The sequence below is a fragment of the Chiloscyllium plagiosum genome, chromosome 30 (assembly GCF_004010195.1).
Source record: "Chiloscyllium plagiosum isolate BGI_BamShark_2017 chromosome 30, ASM401019v2, whole genome shotgun sequence".
In the NCBI taxonomy this organism is placed as follows: domain Eukaryota; kingdom Metazoa; phylum Chordata; class Chondrichthyes; order Orectolobiformes; family Hemiscylliidae; genus Chiloscyllium; species Chiloscyllium plagiosum.
This window is the reverse complement of record NC_057739.1, coordinates 20,035,683-20,059,080: the sequence shown is the minus strand read 5'-3', so window position 1 is coordinate 20,059,080 and position 23,398 is coordinate 20,035,683. Positions and strand designations below refer to the sequence as shown.

The 23,398-nt window shown below is 40.5% G+C and overlaps 1 protein-coding gene across 1 annotated transcript in view; it reads left to right on the top strand.

Moving 5' to 3' along the window:
- Positions 1-23,398, top strand: part of niban2a (niban apoptosis regulator 2a) — a 193,445-nt gene that overhangs the window by 108,437 nt on the left and 61,610 nt on the right. The window contains exons 4-5 of the mRNA XM_043720003.1: positions 6,538-6,643; positions 12,515-12,682. Of these exons, the coding sequence (XP_043575938.1) occupies positions 6,538-6,643; positions 12,515-12,682 (274 nt within the window). The remainder of the gene's footprint in view (positions 1-6,537; positions 6,644-12,514; positions 12,683-23,398) is intronic.

Here is a 23,398-nt window from a genome sequence, read left to right as displayed (position 1 = left end):
TTCGACTGGGACAACACTATTATTATAGGACAAGCCACACAGAGAACAGCCAGGAAATTCCTAGAGGCATGGCACTCATCCACAGATTCAATCAATAAGCACATCGACCTGGACCCAATATACCAGCCACTGCAACGGACAGCTGGAACTGACAACCGAAAGCGGCAGATACAAATCATATAAATGCCAGAGGAAACATCACTGAAGCGCTTCACAAGAGGCTCCCAAGCACTGAGGATGTCACCTAGACAGGGGATGAAATGTCTGCAACCCAAATTCCCAGCTCGGTGAACAGAACCACAACAATGAGCACCCGAGCTACAAATCTTCTCCCAAACTTTGAAGACCAGTTTTAAAGAGACATTGATCAGTTCCTTGATCAGGGAACTGGATTTCAACACTGGCAACTGAGGGGACACCTATGTTGGACCACAATTGATGGATTCAAGTATTTTCGGCTTGCGAAAAGTTTCTGGAGAACGCTCCACTTTTGGATAGCCAGGGCTACCTGTCGACAATAATGTCCCAATTCTCTCATTGTTGTGCCCGACGCAATGCTCTCACCCATATATAGAAATGTATGGTAACTGAAAACATTATCTCTCTATTAATAAAAATCCATTTGGAAATATAAATAACTGTGCTTTGTAAATTCTGGCACTCAAAGGATCCATTCTAAATCTACAGCGAGGAGCTACAATGTATTTTAATGATAGCCATCTCAAATGGTATTCCCAGGAATGTGGCTGAAAAATAGCTGAATTTAAACATGTAATGGTGGTAACTAATAACCAATACTGGAATTATTTGCAGATTGTCATTAATCTGTATATATGTATAAGCCACTTGATTGGCTAATGATACAATGTATTTCAGGAGGTTTTGTTGTACATTCTCACCTCTGGGTTAGAAGGGCTAGGTTCAGGCCCCACCTGTCAGTGAGTTGTCACAACCTGTTGCACGTATAAACCACTTAATGAGTCGCTTTCACTAGTAACTGAACTGCATAATAAGAGGTTGGTCTTTCTAATTGTTCCTTATTATCAATAGTTTCTCAATAGGTTGTGCTCTCCTGCCTCATTTTACGCAGCAGATCTAGCACAGAACCATCTGTATCAGAGTCATAGTGATGTCCAGCATGGAAAAAGACCCTTCAGTCCAACTCATCCATGCAGACCAAATTAATCTAGTCCCTTTGCCAGCATTTGGTTCATATCCCTCTAAACCGCTCCCTATTCATACACACATCCAGATAGTCTTTTAAATTTGTTTTTGTACCAGCCTCCACCACATCCTATGGTAGCTCATTCCTACACGCTCCATCTTCTGTGTGGGAAAAGTTGCTCCCGAGATGTCTTTTAAATCTTTTCCCTCCTCATCTTAAATTTATGCCCTCTGGTTTTGGACTTTTTCTTATTCCCCTCCCCATACTCTGGGGAAAAGACCTTGTCTATTTACCCTATTCATGTCCCTCATGATCGTATAAGCCTCTATAAGGTCACCCCTCAGCCTCCGACTCTCCAGGGAAAACAGCCCCAGCCTGCTAGCCCCTCTCTATAGCTCAAATGTTCTTGTAAATCTTTTCAGAACCTTTTCAAGTTTCACAACATCCTTCCTATAGGAGGGAGACGAGAATTGCATGCAGTATTTCAATAGTGGCCTAACCAATGTCCTGTACAGCTGCAACATGACCTCCCAGCTCCAATAGTCAATGCACTAACCAGTGAAGGCAAACATAGCAAATACCATCTTCACTATTCTGTCTACCTGGGACTCCAGTTTCAAGGAACTATTAACCTGCACTTCTTCATGGTCTCCTTGTTCAGTAACACTCCCAGAACCTTGTCCTGCCCTGATTTGCCTTTCCAAAATGCAGCACCCAACATTTAACTTCTATGGGAGTTGCATTGCACCTATAACAGATGAAGAGATAAAGTGCAGCATTTTTTTTTTTTAAGAAGACAACACCAACAAACTATGAAAATAAAGCTGAAAGGTTTGACAGGCTCTGTTGCCAATCTATTAATTAATTTGAATTTGTTGCCATTTGCCAAATTCTAGTTCTGTTTAGTTTCTAATCAACCTGTTCAGATGTTATTACATACCTCTGGAGCAGGTGGAGCTTGAACACAGTTCTCCTGGCTCAAAGGATCACTACACTGCAAAAGTCCTTCCAGAGGTCTACCTCCATTATTCACCTGTTCATTTGTTCTCGTTGTTGAAATGTGACATTTTGGGCCATTTTGTAGATCCTTGAAGAGAGGGCTTAAGAAAAACATTGATATTGTAGCTAGCACTCAAGTCAGGTTGGGGTTAACAAGTAATTTCTTTATTAAAAATGGACAGATGTTATTGCCTATTCTTTGTGACATTGATTTTAACTTTAATTATTCTGCACAAGTCAAATATGTTTCAGTCTGAGGAATAAGCCACTTTATGTAACCTTTTGGGAGTGTCTATACTTGTGAAAAGTACTAAGTAAATCCAATAATTTCAGATGACTAAATGTCTTGGATAAACAGCTAAACTCCACCCATGGCAAATGAGTTTTTTTTAGCTTCAAATACTGATAAATACACATCATATGAGAGATCCTGAACCAAAGTTAAAAAGGTTCCTTAAATATGGGGTGAACAGGTGGCCTGAGAAATGATAAGTCATCATTCAAATCTCACATCAAGTCTTCCCAATGCACAAAATGTGCAGGTGACGAATAGACCTCGGCCTATTGAACTGATGTACACTCCATTCTGCAGCTTCTACTGTCAATGATTCCTTCTCCTTCGCAAAATTGACTTATGGGACTGTATGGTTTATTTCAGTTTCTGTCCCTGCAAGATAAACCCAAGCAAAAAGTTAAATGTTAATCCAAAAAAATTATCAAATGATTTAACAGCTACCACAGACCACAAGTGGCATTTTGATTGTATTTGTGACTGCTTTAACATTGGAGTAATGCAATCAAGAATTTCATTTCTGTGCACCCGTAATCTCCTCTTCAGTGTACTTGAATCTGCTGTGGTGGGATTTGAACTTGGGTGTAAGATTATTAATCCAGCCCTCTGGGTTACTCAACCAGGCACATGACCACAAGGCTAATTTTCCCCAAAACCATTTCATTGAAAATTGTGAAATTTCCTCTGTTCTCCTACTCCTTGCAGTAACCAGAACAGTACTTTGATGCATTGTTCTCATCTCTCTTGCTCTGCAGTAGGAGTGGTGGAATTTTTTTTCCTCTCAGTTCAACAATATATTTTAATCGATTCACTTTTAACACACTGGATAGAATTTTCCATGATTGCTCAGAGCTTTCAGAAGGGTGGGCAGGGGAAAGTTTCATTGTGTAGGAAACACAAATTCAGTTTGGTATTGCTACTTTCCTGGCTTTTCATAATCATGCTTTACATTCATAAGCATATCATGAATATTTACTAGCACCCCACCCCACTGGAATTGCATTCATAGGTGTAGCGTTCTTCGCCATAAACCCATGTACATAAACCAAAGTAGACTTCTTCCTCCAAGCTCCAACTGCTCGATTGCTTGGCTTCCTCATAACCAAGCACTTGGTGTTAGGGCTGAAATCTTTCCACATTGATCACCTCATGAGAAGCCAGTCATATGCAGCCTGGTTTGTTCTTGAGCACTTGCACTTGTAGGATTGAAGCCTAATTGGACTAATGAGTCTACCTAAGCAAGGCTAGCACCAGCAAAACTGACTAGGGCAAGGAAGCAAGGCTGTACTCACAAGGGATCCCTACTCAAAAGGCAGTTTTGTGACACGTCCTCAGCTCTTCACCAAAGGCTTTCATGGGATATCAGATCTGTACATTCTCTTAGTTGACATGAAAGGCTACTGATCTGGTGGTGCATGAGTTGCTGAGTGTTATAGCTCCTTTTTATGTTTAGTGTGAAAACTGGCAGATGAGAGTGATAGTACTGTTTTAGTGCTTGCTCCATTGGTCACTGCAACAACATGTAGATATTGGTTGTAGATGTGAGACATCCAATGGAGACACCCCCTAGTGCCTAACCTCCAGTGACATCTCTCTGCATTCATAAACTTACAATGCAGACTCGTTTGTATAAAAGCGTGAAGCATCGAGTGGACAGCATGCAGACCATTTGTCATCTTGAGGTACCCTTAAGTAATATCCTGGCAGCCACCTCTGCCCATGCTGCCTTTTGCCAATCAGAATGGCCTCTTGTGGCTATCCATGGGGAAAAGCGCTTCCTTTCTTGCTGGGACAGCCTACGTGAAGCATTCTTTAAGGATGTGACACAACCCTTTTATGGTCCCCTCCATCTCCAGAGATGAGTGGAGAGGCTGAGCTGAGTTGAGTGCTCCTAGATTGTATGAAGTGAAGTCCTATCCAGATGCCTTTGTAAATATGGCACCCAGATGTCTGAAACCTTCAGGTCTCAGAGGGCTGCAGAACTTTCTGCTTGTCTATAATATTTGGCATTCTACAGAGGTACACAAGGGCTTTTGCCCGAAACAACAATGATTTTCCAGCTCCTCGGATGCTGCCTGACCTGCTGTGCTTTTCCATACCCCACACTCAACAGATATGTACTGAGCTGCAGAGAATATAATTGCACAGGAAAACAACCCACTACCTAAACGTTCCTGCTTTTCCACCCACCGCCACACTCAGTCTCCAAAGTAAAATTCTGCCCACTTTGTTCCAGCTCCTGAACCTTTCTTTCGCTGTTGTTTCTTTAACTGTTTTTTTCTAAAGCTGTTTCCGTCTCGATTTATATTTTGTGCCCCTTAATTGCCTTACCCTAAGGGTATCCATCCAGGCAATTCTTGGTTTGTTTGATGTGCAGTTTGCAGTATGTTGAAACCCTTTACCTCCTCTGTTATGAGAGTTGATTGTCTTTCCCCCTTCCCTCCCATACTCTCTCTCTTTCTGTCACTGTATTTTTTTGAAGTCGATACCTAATTAGCTTGCTGAAGAGGCTTCAAGCCAGGCAGTGTATCCCACACACATTAATATTTGAAAATCATCCAAATGCAAGTAGATTTTACATTCTAATTACCTTTTAACCATTCTTGTCAATCTTTCACTCACTGCTGATTGGTGTTTATTAATGATACTAGACAAACGTTTGAATTTTGTACCTTTTGCTGACCAAGGAGATGAGAACCCAACACAACTCTATCTGCCAGTTGGTCAATTCTATCCTAGGATAAAAAATGACTATGATAGACCTCTCATTCTTGCTGGGAGTCTTGCAATATCCACTTTGGTTTGATGGATGTATTTGCATAAATGTGAACTGGAACTTCAATCATTTGATTAAATAACATTTGAAATTAAAGACTATTTGATGGAGTCAGTTTCTTGATTCATGGCCTTTGACACTTATGGCATGTTCAACTTTTTAACAAAAGAAATATTTTATGTTCAGTGGTTTTCTTGCAAAATTGAATATGGACATTTCTATAATTTAATTGTTGAAAAGTAACTATATAGAACGGATCCATCTGAAAAGTAAGAAAAACTATTTCATGCAACGTAATCTATTTTGTTTATGAGCATTCCTCCCTCTGTTTTGGATGAGGTGTTAGAATAGAAACATTGTTTATGCATGTTAGACATCCTTGCTTTCCCCTTGTCTACGATATGGATTAATGGGCAATCAATTTTATCTTGCTTTTGAGATGAATTCCAAGTACACTGACTCTGCTTGTGTTTCAAGACTAGAATGCCAGTATATCGTTGACATGCTCATGACATCATTGTCTCATGGCATTTGACCAGAGTAATAATGGACACATAGTCCATCATGTCTGGGATCACTTGAAGCATGGCATGATGTTAGAAGAAACACTGCTCAGTTGTAATCCAGTGCTTTAGACCTGATAGAACCATACTGTTATCAAAAAAGTGTCTGCAGATGTTATGTTGTACCCTCTGTACTAATCACGAGATTGGCAAAGACAAGGGATGATTGGTAGCAGTGAATTACCTAGACTTTTGCCCTGTACCACATACTGATAGAGGTGGCAATTTCCACAAATTACCAGGAATGGCCATTTGGGAAAACACTACGCTTGCCAAGGTAACAAAGTTCAAATTGGAAAAACTAGTAAATGAGGAACAAATATGAAAAGAACAGAGTTGCTTTGACTTTAATGGATGGGTAGGTGGGGCAACATGGTCAAAGAAGTGGGATGTTGGAGAGATGAAGTGCTGCATTTAATTTGTCCTTTGGTTGGGCTACCCTGATTTTAAGACATAATGATTAAATTGGCTAAAGCCTTTTATATCTACTCAGATTTTATTTGTTGCTGGTGGGAGTTCACAGCAGAGCTTTTCGTGGTTTCATGACAACTTAATAGAGCTCCGTGGAAAAGCTAAATGAGAAAGCAATAGTTTCTTATTAGTTTGTTCCTTCAAGGTCAACCTTGTTTTGTAAATCACCTACTGAGTTTTTAATTGTTGGTTTTAAAGAATTAAGACTACTCTGTACTTAAAATAAATGACATAGTTGGTTATTAATATTGTCAATCTCCTCTCTATGCAGGCCTATGACAGAGGAGCAAGTCCGAAGGGAGTAATTAATTGCGCAGGCTACAAGGTGCTGAAGTCGATGGATCGGTATCTGGAATTGATTAACAACAGTATGCCAGGTAAACCCCACAAAGGTGTAAATACTAGGCAGGGAAAGAGGAGCACACAAATGAGGGTGAAAGAGGAAATTGGCCCAGGTTTGGTAATTAGCTGCACATCCTGAGATAGGTGTTGGCCAAAGTTGATCTTTACTGCTTGATGGGTGGGCTGGGTTGACAGCATCCAATAAGTGCTGAATTATGCTGGTGCAACTACTGCAGCGTGATTCTTAACGATACTTAGTGCGAAATACTGAAATGAAATGGTGAGGAGGATAATAGACCTGATAAACCAGCTAGCCTTTTCCTGACCATCAATTTTGGATAAATGACTATTATTTTATTTGAATGAAAATTGACAATCAATGATATGTTTGTCAAAATTTTTGACTGTTGAATTTTGTTAAAGTCTTTTGACACATCTTTCAAATGGGTAGAAATGTAAAGCAAAGAGCATTATTAAAATTTGGCATTATAATTGAACACTTTGCTTTTTGCACATTGTTGCTGTTAGTATCCTGTAGAAACTGATAACTTTTGCAAAGAGTGATTACCTTAAAGGAATTGTCTGACATGATTTTCAAGTCTCAAAACTTCTACTGTAACAAATGAACTAAGAGCAACACTGACTAAATGCAATTAGAAGACAACTTTTGAAATTAAAGGAAAGCTATTCCCCAGGTGACTTTTTAATACAACCAAAATCCTCCCATTACAGACCATTCACCACTCACTATTCATAGAATTGTGGTTTTTACTGGAACCACTTCAACACTTCCACTGCTTGCAATGTTACTCCTCTCCTCAATTTACCACATTGCAGTAATAGTGACTGTAAAAAAAACTCAGTTGGCAAAGAAGTACAAAACTGACAAAAGACAAAAGCTTTTCCCTGAAATGTTGATTTTTCAGCTCCTCGGATGCTGCCTGACCTACTGTGCTTTTCCAGCACCACTCTAAACTTGACTCTGATCTCCAGCATCTGCAGTCCTCACTTTTGCCCAAAAGACAATAAGGCTTAATCAGGTCATTAATTGACTTCCTTCACCTCCATTTTGTTGATGTCCCTGTCTGTGTTCCTCGTACATAAAGGAGGAAATTGGACAAGTGACAACTTGATGTGCCAAAGTAAGAATGAATCTTCAGTATTGTGTTCTCATTTTTCAGGCCTTTTCCTTTTGTTATTGATTTTGCTTTCACCACCCCCACTTCATCTGTTTCTCTCCTTCCTCCCTACCACATAAACATGATATTTTTGATCAGATAATTCATCCAGACACATCCTCCAATATTATTTGAGGTGCTTTCAGATCCTCCCCTTTTTTTCAGCCAGACTCCATTTTTCTGTTTTAAGGTAAGCAGTTTTTGTACGCAATTATTCACCTGTTCTTCAACATTTCTGATCTCTTAACAATAGTGATCTTCACACTTTAGCCCAATTAGATTTGACCCAAATTGTAAGCAATAACCTGTTCTTGAGGCAGATGCAAGCAAACTTAATGCTGTGTGCTCTACGCTGACACTTCTCTTTCCAGTGCCAAACTTTATAAATTATAAATAATTTAGGTAACCGTTGACCTGGTGCCAATCTGAAAGATTGCCAAGCCCATTGCTCCTTTATGTTCATGTATGCTGACATCAGACAGAATGTGTTTTGTTGCAGGTTTAATTCTGCGCAGTAGCTACATTTTAAAATTGCATTAATGTTAATGGAGTGGTTTCAGAAATTGAAAAGGATTAAAGGAGATGCACTGTAATTAATGTCTAAGTAACATGTTCGTTCTTCTATTTTAAAACTGAAAACTGGCAATAAACAATATTTTCTGCTTTCAGTTGTAGTCTGTTTCCTGATCAAATGAGATTTATACATTAATGCCTCATTTAACTGCACTTCTGTGGAAATTGGAACTCTTCAGTCCAGGCTGAACTAAAAGGGAAGCCTAAATCCTGAAATTCTCCTCTTTCTCATTGTTACTTTGAGGTCTTTTTTCCCCATTTGCTGTCAAAACAAGGCCACAATTTGACTGATTTGTGCCCCAATCCAGGAAATGGCTCAATTTTTCAAGCATTGTACCCTTGGCCTTCAGATTGCTTCAAACAGCTACGTTCAAAGGCTTCATGATCCTTTGATAACGGTTTAACTGCTTTGTCTTGGAGGATGTTGTGTCTATTAGGGACAAAAGGAAACTATTGGGGCTAAAGAACGATAAGTCCGCTGGACTCGATAGGATGTTGGAAAACCTTTTCAGAAGGCATTTAGAGTCGGAGTCCTAGAGAGATACAGCACAGAAACAAACCCTTCGGTCCAATCCATCCATGCCGACCAGATATCCTGATCTAATTGAGTCCCGTTTGCCAGCATTTGGCCCATATCCCCCTCAATCCTTCCTATTCAGATACCCATCCACAAGCCTTTTAAATGCTGTAATTATATCAGCCTCCACCACCATCTCTGACAGCTCATTCCATGCATGCATCACCCTCTGTTGAAAACGTTGCCCCTTGGGTCCTCTTTAAATCTTTCCCCTCTCTCGCTAAACCTATGCCCTCTAGTTTTGTACTTCCTCACCCTGGCGAAAAGAACTTGGCTATTTACCCTGTCTGTGCTCCTCATTATTTTATAAACCTCTATATGGTCACCCCTCAGCCTCTGACACTCCAGGTAAAATTGCCCTAGCCTATTCAACCCCTCCCTATAGCTCAAAACCCCCAACCCTGGCAACATCCATATAACTCTTTTCTGAAACCTTTCAAGTTTGGCAGCATCCTTCCTATAACAGGGAGACCAGAATTGAATGTAATATTCCAAAAGTGGCCTAACCAATGTTCTGTACAGCCGCAACATGACCTCCTATAGTCAAAGCACTGACCAATAAAGCCAAGTATACTAAATGCCTTATTCAGTATCCTGGCTACCCATGACTCCACATTCAAGGAACTATGAACCTGCACTCCAAAGTCTCCCCAGAACCTTACCACTAAGTGTCTAAGTCCTGCTCTGATTTGCCTTTCCAAAATGCAGCACCTCACATTTATCTAAATTAAACTCCATCTGCCATTCTTTGGCCCATTGGCCCACCTGATCAAGGTCCCTTTGTACTCTGAGGTAATCATCTTCACTGTCCACTACATCTCCAACTTTGGTGTCATCTGCAAACCTACTAACTATACCTCCAATGTTCACATCCAAATCATTTATATAAATGACAAAAAGCAGTGGACCCAGCACTGATCTTTGGACACACCACTGGTCACAGGCTCCAGTCTGAAAAGCATCCCTCCTCCATTACCCTCTGCTTCCTATCTTCAAGGTAGTTCTATTTCCAAATAGCTAGTTCTCCTTGTATGTCATTTAACCTTGTTGGCTAGTCTACTATGCAGAGCCTTGTACAGATATAGACCACGTCCAAAGTTCTGCCATCATCAGTCTTCTTTGTTACTTCAAGAAACTCAATTAGTGAGACATGATTTCCCACACTCAAAGCAATGATGACTATCCCTAATCAGTCCTTGCCTTTCCAAATACATGTAAATTTTTCACCTGCAACTATGGCTACAGTACATTTGCTTCTTTCCTCTGTGTCATTATAAAGAGTGATATACACAAATTTAAGAAGTGGTCAAAAACTTGTCAGAATATAATGTGCACATTAGCAGGAAGAATAGAGGAGCCGAATGTGAATAAACCTACACTGTATTCTCTCCAAGGCCAACATATCTTTCCTAAGGTGTAGTGCCCAGATCTGCGCTCAGTACCCAAGTGGGGTCTGACCAGAGTTTTATCAGCTGCAGCATAACTTGAGTATTCTTGTACTCCAGTTCTCTAGATATAAATGTGGGCGGCACGGTGGCACAGTGGTTAGCACTGCAGCCTCACAGCGTCAGAGACCCGGGTTCAATACCCTCCTCAGACGACTGACTGTGTGAAGTTTGCACGTTCCCCCCGTGTCTGCGTGGGTTTCCTCCGGGTGCTCCGGTTTCCTCCCACAGTCCATAGATGTGCAGGTCAAGTGAATTGGCCATGCTAAATTGCCTGTAGTGTTAGGTAAGGGGTAAATGTAGGGGTATGGGTGGGTTGTGCTTCTGCGGTGCGGTGTGGACTTGTTGGGCCGAAGGGCCTGTTTCCACACTGTAAGTAATCTAATCTAATCTAATCATAAAGGTCAGCATTGCATTTGCTTTTTTGATCATATTTTGCACTTTGTGACATTTTAATGACTTATGCACCTAAACTCTAAGTCTCTTTGAACATCCACTGTATTTAACTTCATATCCTCTAGAAGGTACCCTGATCTATCCTTTCGTTCGCTTTTTTGGCACATCTTTCAAAGAAACTGTTTTTCTAGTTTTTAAAAAATAAAAAGTGTATGTTGTAGAACATCAAAGTTGAAGGGAGTAGAAGCTGGTTTAAAAGCTTGGAGATTGTCAAGGGAAGACGATTGAAGAAACGACCAGAAATTGCTAGTGGGACTCTGCAGGCCTGCCCGCATGTGTGGAGAAAGAAAGTTAATTTTTCGAGTCCAATATGACTTTTTTCCAGAATACTTGAATTTGCAATATTTAGCTTGATAAAGATCGAAGGAAATTGGGAGACTGTGTTTATTCTTTTTGAAGTTCTTAGTACTGTGATTTGGCTCTTCCTCATGTTAGAGGAGAAAGAATGAGAAATCACTTGTGGGATTGTCAAGGAAAGTGAGGCTAATGAAGAAGTGGGATGAGGAGTGAAGTAACCTTGGAGAGGAAATTGAGAAATCCTATTCTACGACTATCAAACCTTCAAAAGCCACCTCAATATAATGAATTTATGTGTAAAGGATGTTTGAATATTGGATTATTTACTGTGTCTGTTCTTTTGGATTGCAGCTCATCCTCTTAAATAAACTGTGTCCCTCCCACCTCTTCTCTTAAACCTGAAATACTTGGTTTGTTTGTCACTGGGGGGCTATTGTCTTATTGCACACATTTAAGCTCATGTTGACGCCTTTGTCAATGAACCCAGGTGAACTGCTAGCAAGGCTGCTTGCTTTTCAAAGTCATTTGTAAGGATGGAAAGCCATAAAGATACAGGGCCCTGCAGTTAAAATAGGCAGCTCAACATTTTCCTCTTTTGTTACTGAGATTTCAGGATTGCCGCAGTTTTTAATTGTCAATGTAAAATTGTCAATTGAGGTTGTTCAATAGTTATTTTTCAGCCTGTCAAATGTAATTTTTGACCTCCAGTTGTTCATACTTGCTCATTGGAGCTGAGGCTTTGAAGCAGATGTGCTCTTTTCTGATCTCCTGCAACAGCACTTAAGACAAATATCCTCAGTGTCTAATAGAAGAATGAAACTGGAAAAGATCATTTGACTAATTTGCTCTGGTTTTGGTGAGCACTTTTCTATCTCGAGGTAGCTAAATGTTACAGTTCCTCAAGTCAGATTTCTGCTTTCTGGAGTGATGCGGGTCAGACAAATGATTTTGGTGAAGTTTTGGACAACAGAATAGAACCACAGCGTGCAGTGTATTGTAGTGGAAGCTGCATTATGTTTGTATTCAACTTTCATACAGCTGCAAAGTTGGATGAAGCTCAGCTTTGAATTTGTCAATAATATTGGAAAGTAAAGATTTGTACTTGTCATCCTTGCGCATATAATTTTCAACTCTGTCCTTGCCATTTGGGAAGTTCAGTTGAAGCAAAGATGCTTTTTTTAACAAAATGAAAAAAAATGACTAAGTTAATTCCCTAGTTTCCCTCTGCATCCTGTGGTCATTTTAGAGCTTAACTATCTTTACTTACTATCTTTGTGCTGAATATAGTGTGATGACCCAAGAGGAGGGATATGAAGGTAATGCAGTGAAGAGAAAGGATCTCATGCCAAATAAATAGTGCAATGTTTCCTTTTTCTCTAGGAATCAAAGGAAAAGCCAGCAACTCTCCATTTCTGAAGTGGCCAACTGAGTATCGCACCATCTTATGGCACCCATATGAGCAGCATTACTACTTCTGTGTTATATCAGAGAAAGAACAGCAGAAGTGGCATGCTGTGTTTCAGGACTGTGTTCGCCACCTTAACAATGGTAAGTTGTCTCTCCACTTCATTTCTGTTTGCAATCGCTGTTTTCTCTGGTCTCTTAATGGTAAGGTGTTGATGACATGTGACTTTTTATTAAGTGTAACTTGTTCAAAGATCAAGCTTTTTCAAGTGAAGCTCATGAGATATTGACAAATCATGCAAATCTGGTCTGGTTATTTCCAGTGCAGGAACATGTGTACTGGCCCAATATACTATTGGGAGTGGTTGTCCATGCAAACACCTAGTGATAGTCATAAGAACATACGAAACAGGAGCAGGTGTAGGTGATCTGGCCTCTGCTACCCCATTCAGTAAGATCATGGCTGATCTTTTCTGAGTGGACTCAGCTCCACTTACCCCACTCTGTCGCCGTAACCCATAATTCCTTTACTGTTCAAAAATCTCGCTTAAAAACATTCAATGAGGTAGCCTCAACTGCTTCACAGGGCAGGGAATTCCACAGATTCACAACCCTTTGGGTGAAGAAATTCCTCCTCGGCTCAATCCTAAATCTGCTACCCCTTATTTTGAGGCTGTGCCTCCTCGTTCTAGTCTTACTTGCCAGTGGAAATAACCTCCCTGTTTATAACTTACCTATTCTGTTCATAATTTCTTATGTTTCTAAAAGATTCCCCCCCCCCCACCCCCCATTCTTTGAAACGCTAATCAATATAGTACCAGTCTACCCAATGTCTCCTCATAAGTCAACCTTCTCAACCCTGGAATCAACATAGTGAACCTCCTCTGCAGGCCCTCCAGTGTCAGTACACCTTTTCTGAAGTAAAGAGACCAAAACTGGGCATAGTACTACAGGTGTGTCCTCACCAGCACCCTTTTTACAGCTGTAACATAACCTCCCTGTTTCTAAACTCCATCCAGCTAGCAATGAAGGACAGTATTCCATTTACCTTCACTATCTGCTGCACCTGCAAACCAACTTTTTGTGATTCATGGACAGGTCCTTCTGCACAGCAGCATGCTGCAGTTTTTCACCGTTTAAATCATGGTCCATTTTGCTGTTATTCCAACCAAATTGCATGACCTCACATTTGCCAACACAGTACTCCATCTGCCAGACCCTTGCCCACGCCTTTGGACTTTAATAATCTCTTTAGTTTAATATTGTGCCATGTCATGGGTGTGCGATCTGTGTAATCAGGAGATTCAAATTAGTTTGCCTATCACGTTAACCCTTGTTTGTGTTTCAAATGTTTTGCCTGTTTATAGTTTAATCATAAAATTTGGGAATGTAAGTGAACTGGATAGATTTCTGCTGCCCATGCAGAGGATTGACAGCAATATGTCAATGCGATCTTGACTTCAAGCTGTAAATTTGAAAGAGTGTTGAAGTTAGTTTATGCACTTTTCTGTAACGATCACAAGACAATGAATGAGGTGGTAAAGAAGGCTTATGTAATGCTTGTCACCATCGGGCAAGGCATTGAGTATAAGAGGTGGCAAGTCATGTTGCAGCTGTGTAAAACTTTAATTAGGCCACATTTGGAGTATTATGTGCAGTTCTGGTCATGACACTATTGGAAGGATGTAGATACTTTGAAGAGAGTGCAAAAGAGGTTTACCTAGCTGTTGCCTGGATTGGAATATATTAGCTGTAAGGAGAGGTTAGATAAGGTTGGATTGTTTTTGTTCGAGCATCAGAGGCTGAGGGGTGTCCTGAAAGAAGTGTATAAAATGGAGAGGGTGGATAGACAGTGTCTTTTTGGAGTGTAAATGTTAAATATTAGGGGGCATAGATTTAAGGTGAGAGGGGAGAAATTTAGAAGGAGATGTGCAAGGCAAATTTTATTTTGAGGGTGGTACGTGCCTGGGACATGCTACCGGGGAGGTGATAGGACCAGATGTGGTAGCAAGATTTAAGAGGCATTTCGAGAAATACATGAACAGGCAGAGAATAGAGGGATGTGAACCATGTGCAGGCAGATAGGATTAGTTTAGACTGACATTGTAGTCAGTACAGACATGGTGGGCTGAATGATCTGTTCCTGTACTGTACTGTTATATGTTTATGTTCTATCTGCAGATGCATCTGTTTGAATTTGTAAAATGAGTTTTTAGCGGAGCTTTAAACTGTAGCTGAATTGTTACTGTCTTCAATCAAAATATAATCAGTCTGTCCCTTTAATGTTGAACCTTGTCAACGTGGCATGATCAGACACTTTTTTTTTAAACAATGGTTCTTTGAAATTTTTAGCTGATGTTTCTTTTGTTTTGCAGCACAAATGAGTGTCCTTAATCAAAATAGCACTCTGTAAAAGAACAAGAATAATAGTTTTGTTCTTGCAATATATACTCATTGGAGCCTGGTCTGTATAGCATGCAGCATTTTACTTATAGTCAATATCTATCACTGGGATAGGAGGAAATTATATTCTCTAGTTGTAGCAGATGCAGGTCATGAAAAGGGAAAAAAAAAACCCATGTTTAAAGTGCACTAAACCAGTGACTTGTTGCATTGCTTGTTCTGTAGCATATGAAAGTTAGGAGCCCCATGCTGCTGGAGGAACCTATTTCTGGAAGCCAAGGTGAAGACAGGGTGTTTTGTATCTAAATCAATTGTATTATACTGGTCGTTAGAAGTATCTTTTAATTAAATGACAAAAATACAGGAATCATTGATTCACTCCCTTTCATTGCTCAAAACTCCGAACTATCTGACAGTCTGTAATCTTATGGGCAGCACAGTGGCTCAGCCTGCCTCACAGTGCCAGAGACCTGGGTTCAATTCCACTTTCGCATGACTATCTGTGTGGAGTGTGCATGTTCTCCCCAATTCTGCATGGATTTCCACAGGGTGCTCTAGTTTCCTCCCACAGTCCAAAGATGTGCAGGTTAGTTGGATTGGTCACATTTTTAAAAAAAAATGCCCCTTGTCCATGGGCGTAAAAGATAGATGGGGTAGCCATGGTTTTAAAAAAAACCCACTGCGGGGTCAGGGAACAGGATGCAGGGGTTGGTCTGGATGGGATGTTCATTGGAGGGTCTGTGTGGACTTGGGTTGAATAGCCTGTTTCTGCACTGTAGGGATTCTGTAATTCTCTGATCTTGGCTCATGTTGAAAAGATATTGGTTTTTGGGGAACGGGAGAGTTTTGACTGTTTGACTTCTGGTGTCACCATCAAGCACATGGCACGTATAGAATAAAATTCGTGTGGCAAATTAATTTCTGCTCCCCTTATGCATTCTATATACCTACTTGAGCAAGCATTGCACCATTAAGCTTTGAATACCACAAAATGGGCATCACGACTGATCTTATTCCCATATGACATTGTCAAGTTACTGCTGATGATGACTTTTTAAGATTTGTTTGCTGTGGCTCTGGTAAAATTGCTCCACTTAATTTTAAAGGTCATTATGACAAGGCAAACTTGGCTCCCATGAATTTAGACAGCATTTAAACCCGAGCTAAAAGTATAATTGCTTGCTTGCCACACCCATGAGACATTTGTGATTAAACGATGGTCAAGTATTATGATCAGTAGCAAAGTGATGGCACTGACTTCTGAAGAAAGCTGGCAAAAAGAGTCTGTTAGGGTCATTAGTGAGGATTTCACCTTTCTGGGTTGTTTCGTTCTGGCTCTAGTAACAACTATCCAGGCTTAGGAACCGATCATACTGTTGCGAAATAGTTTTATGGCTTTTTATTTTGAAAAGATTGTATTCACTGTTTATAACTTTACAGAAAGATTGGGATATACACGAGATTAAGGGAGAATTTTAATGTTTTTAAGAAAATTATTTTCAAATTCTTTGGCATTCTTAAATCGAAATAATGCAATTCCTTTTTCATGGTCACTGAGGCCAGCTGGAGATAGAACTTGGAGATGCGTCAAGCTATTAAAATACCACTTAATTAACAAGCAATAAATTTATCAAGGATTTTCTGCTTCTTATACATTGGTACTGAAAGCGGTCATTTACCTCTCAACTTGTTTGGTGTTTACTTGGCACTTGGTAGGCAAGCTAGATTCCACAGGCCTGTTTATTTAGAAGTAGGATAACTGGATATCACATGCAGAAAGCAGTGCACTGAACATATCTTCAGTTTGCATGTTTTGTTGAAATTGACCAGTTGCTCTGTGATGGGCTACTTTGATCAGATGCAAGAACATTTGCAGACAGACTAAACAAAATGTCCCCAGTGTATGGGTTTTACCTCATTCATATGTGAACAAACTAAAATCCATGACTGTCTTTATTTCTAGTTTGATTTTAAGTTAACAGAATTTTAGAAGGCAGAGAATTAGGAAACAATTTGATGCAAAGAGGTGCGCCAACATTTTCCTTCTGTTTCTGTGAAGTAAATTTACATTTTTTTTGGAGTTGCATTGCATATTCTGAAACTGTAATGGAAACCTGTAAGAGAATATGACTAGTTCGAGACAATAAACACATCCTGCCCATCTCTGGGAAGGTTTGCTCAGCACAGCACTCTTCTGTTGGAGTGGATTTGTTTTGTGAAATTCCTGCACCACCCCCATCCCTGGGAGTGAGGTCTTTCAGCAGGTCTCCTTTTCTGCATTGTTCTCATCACTAAACACATTTCCTGAGTTTTTGTTTTGTTTTTCACTCAAAATTCCTTGCACCAATCCAGCATGACCCAGACAACTTTTGACTCAAATGACTCCTGTTAAGAATTTGAATGCTAATTGTGGTTGACTTGCCTTGTCTGCAGCTGGTAGCTCTATTGCACCCATGGAAATTTTCCTGCTGGTGTAAAATATTATACTGGTAAGAATGCTCTGTGTCTACATATTAGTTTAGGAACAGAAGAGTAAACCTTTTATCTCCTGAAGTCTCTTCTGTCAGTCAGTGACTGACTTCAACTGAACTCCCTGTATACTTGCCTGTGCCCTATGTATCTTAATATTTTATGGTTAGCAAGAGTCTATTAATCTTAGAGTCATAGAGATGTACAGTATTAAAACAGACCCTTCTGTCCAACTCGTCCATGCTGACCAGATATCCTGAATTAACCTAGTCCCATTTGACAGCATTTGACCTATATCCCTCTAAATTTTTCCTATTCATGCACCCATCCAGATGCCTTTTAAAATGTGGTAATTCTACCAAACGTCATCACGTCCACTGGCAGCTCTTTCCATATGGTAAAAACAATGACTGCAGATGCTGGAAACCAGATTCTGGATTAGTGGTGCTGGAAGAGCACAGCAGTTCAGGCAGCATCCAAGGAGAGCGAAATCGATGTTTCGGGCAAAAGCCCTTCATCAGCTCTTTCCATATACTCACCATCCTTTGCGTGAAAAAGTTGCCCCTTAGGTCCCTTTTTAAGTCATTCCCCTCTCTCCTTCAACCTATGCTCTCTAGTTTTGAAGTCCCGCACTCAAAGGAGAAGACTGTGGCTATTCACTTCCATGCCCTTCATGATTTTATAAACCTCTATAAGGTTATCTTACCTCTGACACTCCAGGGAAAATAGCCCCAGTCTATTCGGCCTCTTCCTATAAGCTCAAATCCTCCAACTCTGGCAATGTCATTGTAAGTTTTTTCTGAACCCTTTCACAGCATTCCCTCCTATGGCAAGGAGACCAGAATTACATGTAGTATTCCAAAGTGGCCTAACCAATGTCCTGTATAGCTGCAACATGACCTCCAAACCCCTATACTCAATGCACTGACCAGTAAAGACAAGCATACCAAATGCCACCTTCACTGTCTTGGGTGTAATATTAACAATTGGCCTGACATCAATTGCTGTTTGTGGAACAGCATTCTGAATTTCTACCCGTTTTGTGTGTATAAATGTTCTCTAATATTTCTCCTGGAAGGTTTGATTCTAATTTTTGTCATTATGCTCCTTAGCCGTGGAAGCCTTAGAAGAAGCATTCTCTAATATTTGTGTTGTTCGTTCAATTGTGACATCTTAAACTTGGATTGATTGACACCAAATCTTTTATGTTGCAAAGTATGCCAGCCTGGTTTGTGTAATCCCTCATTTTAACCTTAAAGTCAGGGTATCATTCTGTAAACTGTGCTGTACTTGCCGTGAAGCTTTCCTGAGGTACAGTGCCCAGAACTAAACACAGTAAAACAACTGTGGTCCGACCGGATTTTCTGTCTCTGTAGTATCATTTCCACTGTTTTATGTTCTTGCTCTCCAGATGTAAACGACCTTTACTGCGTTTGTTTATGATATTTGATTTTCATGTCCATGGACCCCTAAGTCTCTCTTGGATCTCCATTGTTTCTAGCTATTTGTCATTTAGAAAAACATCTCTGGCCCAATCGATTACAGCTCAAACTGGATTACCCCTTAACTGTTGACACTGAAATCCCATTTATAGAGTCAATTATAGAGAGATATAGCACGGAAACAAACCTTTCGGTCCAACTCCTCCATGCTAATCAGATATCCTAAATTGATCTCGTTCCATTTGCCAGCCTTTGGCTCATACCCCCTCAGCTTTTCCTATTCGTATACCCATCCAAATGTCTTTTAAATGTTGTAATTATACCAATCTCCACTATTCCAGCTCATTCCATTGACTCGCCACCCTCTGCATGAAAAACTTTGCCCCTTAGGTCCCTTTTAAATCTTTCCCCTCTCGCCTTCAACCTATGCCCTCTAGTTTTGGATTCCCCCATTCAGGGGAAAAGACCTTGGCTATTCACCCTATCCATGGCCCTCCTTCACTTGAAGTGTCCTCCTCCCCTGAGCAGATGCAGTATACCTCTCCCCTGGGGCTGAGCTTTCTCCCCAATAACATTGAGCCTGCTGCCTTTGAGCCTCTCCATCACTTCACTCTGGCTTTCTATCCTATTCTAGGCTATTAATAAGTGTGAAGAAGAGTTGATTCCTTTAGGCATCTGAGGCCTCTTCTTACTTCTGGTAATATGGTGTACTTCTACATCACCATACTTTTATAAAATACATCTTTAGTGCATTTGACTGCAAGTCCAGTATTTCCATCAGCCATTTGAAGTCAATGTTAAAAGATATATAATCCCAAAGCTGGCTGGCCTTGTAATTGAATGTCATCTCTTCACTGTTAAAATTTCCTAATGATTTCCTGCATTCCAGTAGTTCATTGTGTGTATGCCAAAGAAAGCAAAGGAAAAGGTCTAGTAAAGCCAGCCTTAACCACCCTACCCGATGTAGGAGTAGTTTAATTAAGTTGTTAAAGGGAACATTCCAAAGGTGAACCATCAGCTTTTTGTATAATGAATTATATACAGTTAATAAAGACTAATTATTTCCATAAGACATGTTTCTATGATGGTAGTGGCAGTACTTCAAAGGATGGTGAAAAATGCCGCATTTATATAGCAAGGCATGCACTGTGACTCAACAACAGTACTAGCAAAGTGATGTCATTGCACTAAGCTTAGGCATTCAAATTGGACAGTTGAGTTTTCAATGTTTATCCCATCTGCTACTTCTAGTTCAAGTGTGTTATCTCTGGGAGGAAAGAGCTGTACTGAAGAAATTCTGGGCATGCTGATGAAAACAGGCCCAGCCTTTTGTAACAGCTTCAAGAGTCAGATATAAAGATTGCATTGGAAAGCTAGGGGGAGCTAGGTCTATTGAGGAAGATGTAACTATCTTGCTTTTTATAAATTTAAAAAATACTTTTGGTCATATATACTTTTTGGTCAAAAAATACTTTTGCATATGAGTCATTTGTTTTGTCATGTAGAAGCAATACCCTTGATGGAATCAATGACTTTGTACAGTCTTTCCAATTTCTTTTAAGTGTGAGGTGAGAGAGTCAGGTTTCCAATAAATTAAATGTGACAGGTAGCACCTATCATACAGAGTCATAGAGATGTACAGCATGGAAACAGACCCTTCAGTCCAACTTGTCCATGCCGACCAGATATCCCAACCTAATCTAGTTCCACTTGCCAGCACCTGGCCCATATCCTTCCTATTCATATACCCATCCAGATGCTTTTTAAATGTTGCAATTGTACCAGCCTCCTCCACTTCCTCTGGCAGCTCATTTCATGCAGAAGGTGATGTGTGCATGGAAACGTTGCCCCTTAGGTCTCTTTTATATCTTTCCCTCCTCACCCTAAACGTATGCCACCTAGTCCTGGACTCCCCCACCCCAGGGAAAAGACTTTGTCTATTTATCCTATCCATGCCTTTCGTAATTTTATAAACCTCGATCAGGTCACCCCTCCGCCTCTGATGTTTCAGGGAAAACAGCCCCAGCCTATAAAGCGCCTCCCTATAGATCAAATCGTCCAATCCTGGCAACATCCTTGTAAATCTTTTCGGAACCCTTTCAAGTTTCACAATTTCTTTCCTATAGCAGGGAGACCAGAATTGCACGCAATATTTCAAAATTGGCCTCACCAATGTCCTGTGTATCCGCAACATGACCTCCCAACTTCTATATTCAATACTCTGACCAATAATAAAAAGCATGCTAAATACCTTCTTCACTATCCTATCTACCTATGACTCCACTTTCAAGGAGCTATGAATCTGCACTCCAAGGTCTCTTTGTTCAGCAACACTCCCTAGGACCTGAGCGTAAAGTGTATAAGTCCTGCTAAGATTTGCTTTCCCAAAATGCAGCACCTCACATTTATCTGAATTAAACTCCATCTGCCATTTCTCAGCCCATTGGCCCATCTGATCAAGATCCCATTGTAATCTGAGGTAACCTTCTTTGCTGTCCATAACACCTCCAATTTTGATGTCATCTGCAAACTTACTAATTATACTTCCTGTGTTCACATCCAAATAATTTAATTAAATGATAAAATGTAGTGGACCCAGCACTGATTCTTGTGGCACTCCACTGGTCGCAGGCCTCCAGTCTGAAAAACAACCCTCCACCACCACCCTCGGTCTCCTACTTTCGAGCCAGTTCTGTATCCAAATGGCTAGTTCTCCCTGTATTCCATGAGGTCTAACTTTGCTAACCAGTCTCCCAGGGGAAACCTTGTCAAATGCCTTACTGAAGTCCAGATAGATCATTTCGAACACACTGCCCTCTTCAATCCTCTTCGTCACTTCTTCAAAAAACTCAATCCAGTTTGTGAGACATGATTTCCCACGCACAAAGCCATGCTGACTATCCCTAATTAGTCCTTGCCTTTCCAAATAAATGTACATCCTGTCTTTCAGGATTCCCTCCAACAACTTGCTCACCTCTGACGTCAGGCTCACAGGTCTATAGTTCCCTGGCTTTTCCTTACCACTTCTTAAAAAGTGATACCACATTAGCCACCCTCCAGTTTTCTGGCACCTCACCTGTGACTATGAATGATACAAATATCTCAGCAAGGGGCCCAGCATTCACTTCCGTAGCTTCCTACAGAGTTCTAGGATACACCTGATCAGATCCTGGGGATTGATCACTTGTGTGTTTCAAGACATCCAGTGCCACCACCTCTGTAATATGGACATTTTCAAGAAGGCACCATCTATTTCCCCACATTCTATATCTTCCATGTCCTTCTCCACAGTAAACGCTGATGCAAAATACACATTTAGTATCCCCTCCATCTCCTGCAGCTCCACACAAAGGCCGCCTTGCTGATCTTTGAGGGGCCCTATTCTCTCCCTAGTTACCCTTTTATCCTTAATGTATTTGTAAAAACCCTTTGGATTCTCCTTAACTGTATTTGCTAAAGCTATCTCATGTCCCCTTTTTGCCCTCCTGATTTCCCTCAAGTATACTCCTACTGCCTTTATATTCTAAGGATTCACTCGATCTATCCTGTCTATACCTGACATGCTTTCTTCTTTTTCTTAACCAAACCCTCAATTTCTTTAGTCATCCAGCAGTCCCTGTACCTACCAGCCTTTCCTTTGGACTGAACTGGAAGATGCTGCCGCGATAAAACAATGGTTCTCAAAGTGTGAGCCTCCATTAAGCTTTACCCAATCTGATGATTCCGTACGGATTTGAGTGAGTGAAAAGGCAGAACATATTAGGGTCTTGTAGGGTGAAGACTTCCATCCACAGGTCTCCCAATTGTCTTCCAGGTCTCTCACGTGCTGGCAAATGGGACTTGATTAATTTAGATATCTGGTGGGCATGGATGTGTTGGACCGAAGGGTCTATTTCCATGCCGTATAACTCAATGGCAATGTCTAATTTGCTAATGAAACTTGTACCTGAATGCAATCATGCAAAAAAAAAAGTTTAGGGTGAGTTTTTTTTCTCATTAACACTCTGTATTGGTATTCCTCTACCGTTGTTAACTAAGTGGGTCCTTAGACCCAGAGAAGGAAAGAAGGATGGTGCCAGCATTTACTTAGAAAACATTTGTTACTTTTTGGTCCGTTTTCTTTCCCAAGTTACCACTTGGGAGGTAGTACAATATAAATAGCTTGGAAATGTTAAACTGCTATCCTACTAAAGCCATTATTATCTGAGGTAATTTAAGTTTATTCCATGTTCCAGGTTTGGATCTCTGTTCCACAGCTAATGTTTCTGCTGCTTTTGGCTGGAGTCTCTATTTTAAATACTGTTTCACATTCAACTCTTTTCTCTAATTTTGCCACGGGCACCTCAACCTCTTTCTGGCATTTTTCTGGCAAACGCTGTGGAGTCTGCAGAAGAAAAGAGACCCCAGTCTGCCCACTGCAATGAAATATGCTGCAAAGTGCACCCTGCAGAGTGAAGGCAATGTAAACTAGGCGAAGCCACGTATAGTGTTGATATCCTGGCAGAGCTCTAGCTCTGAAATTGGAACCAGCTACAACATAAAACCA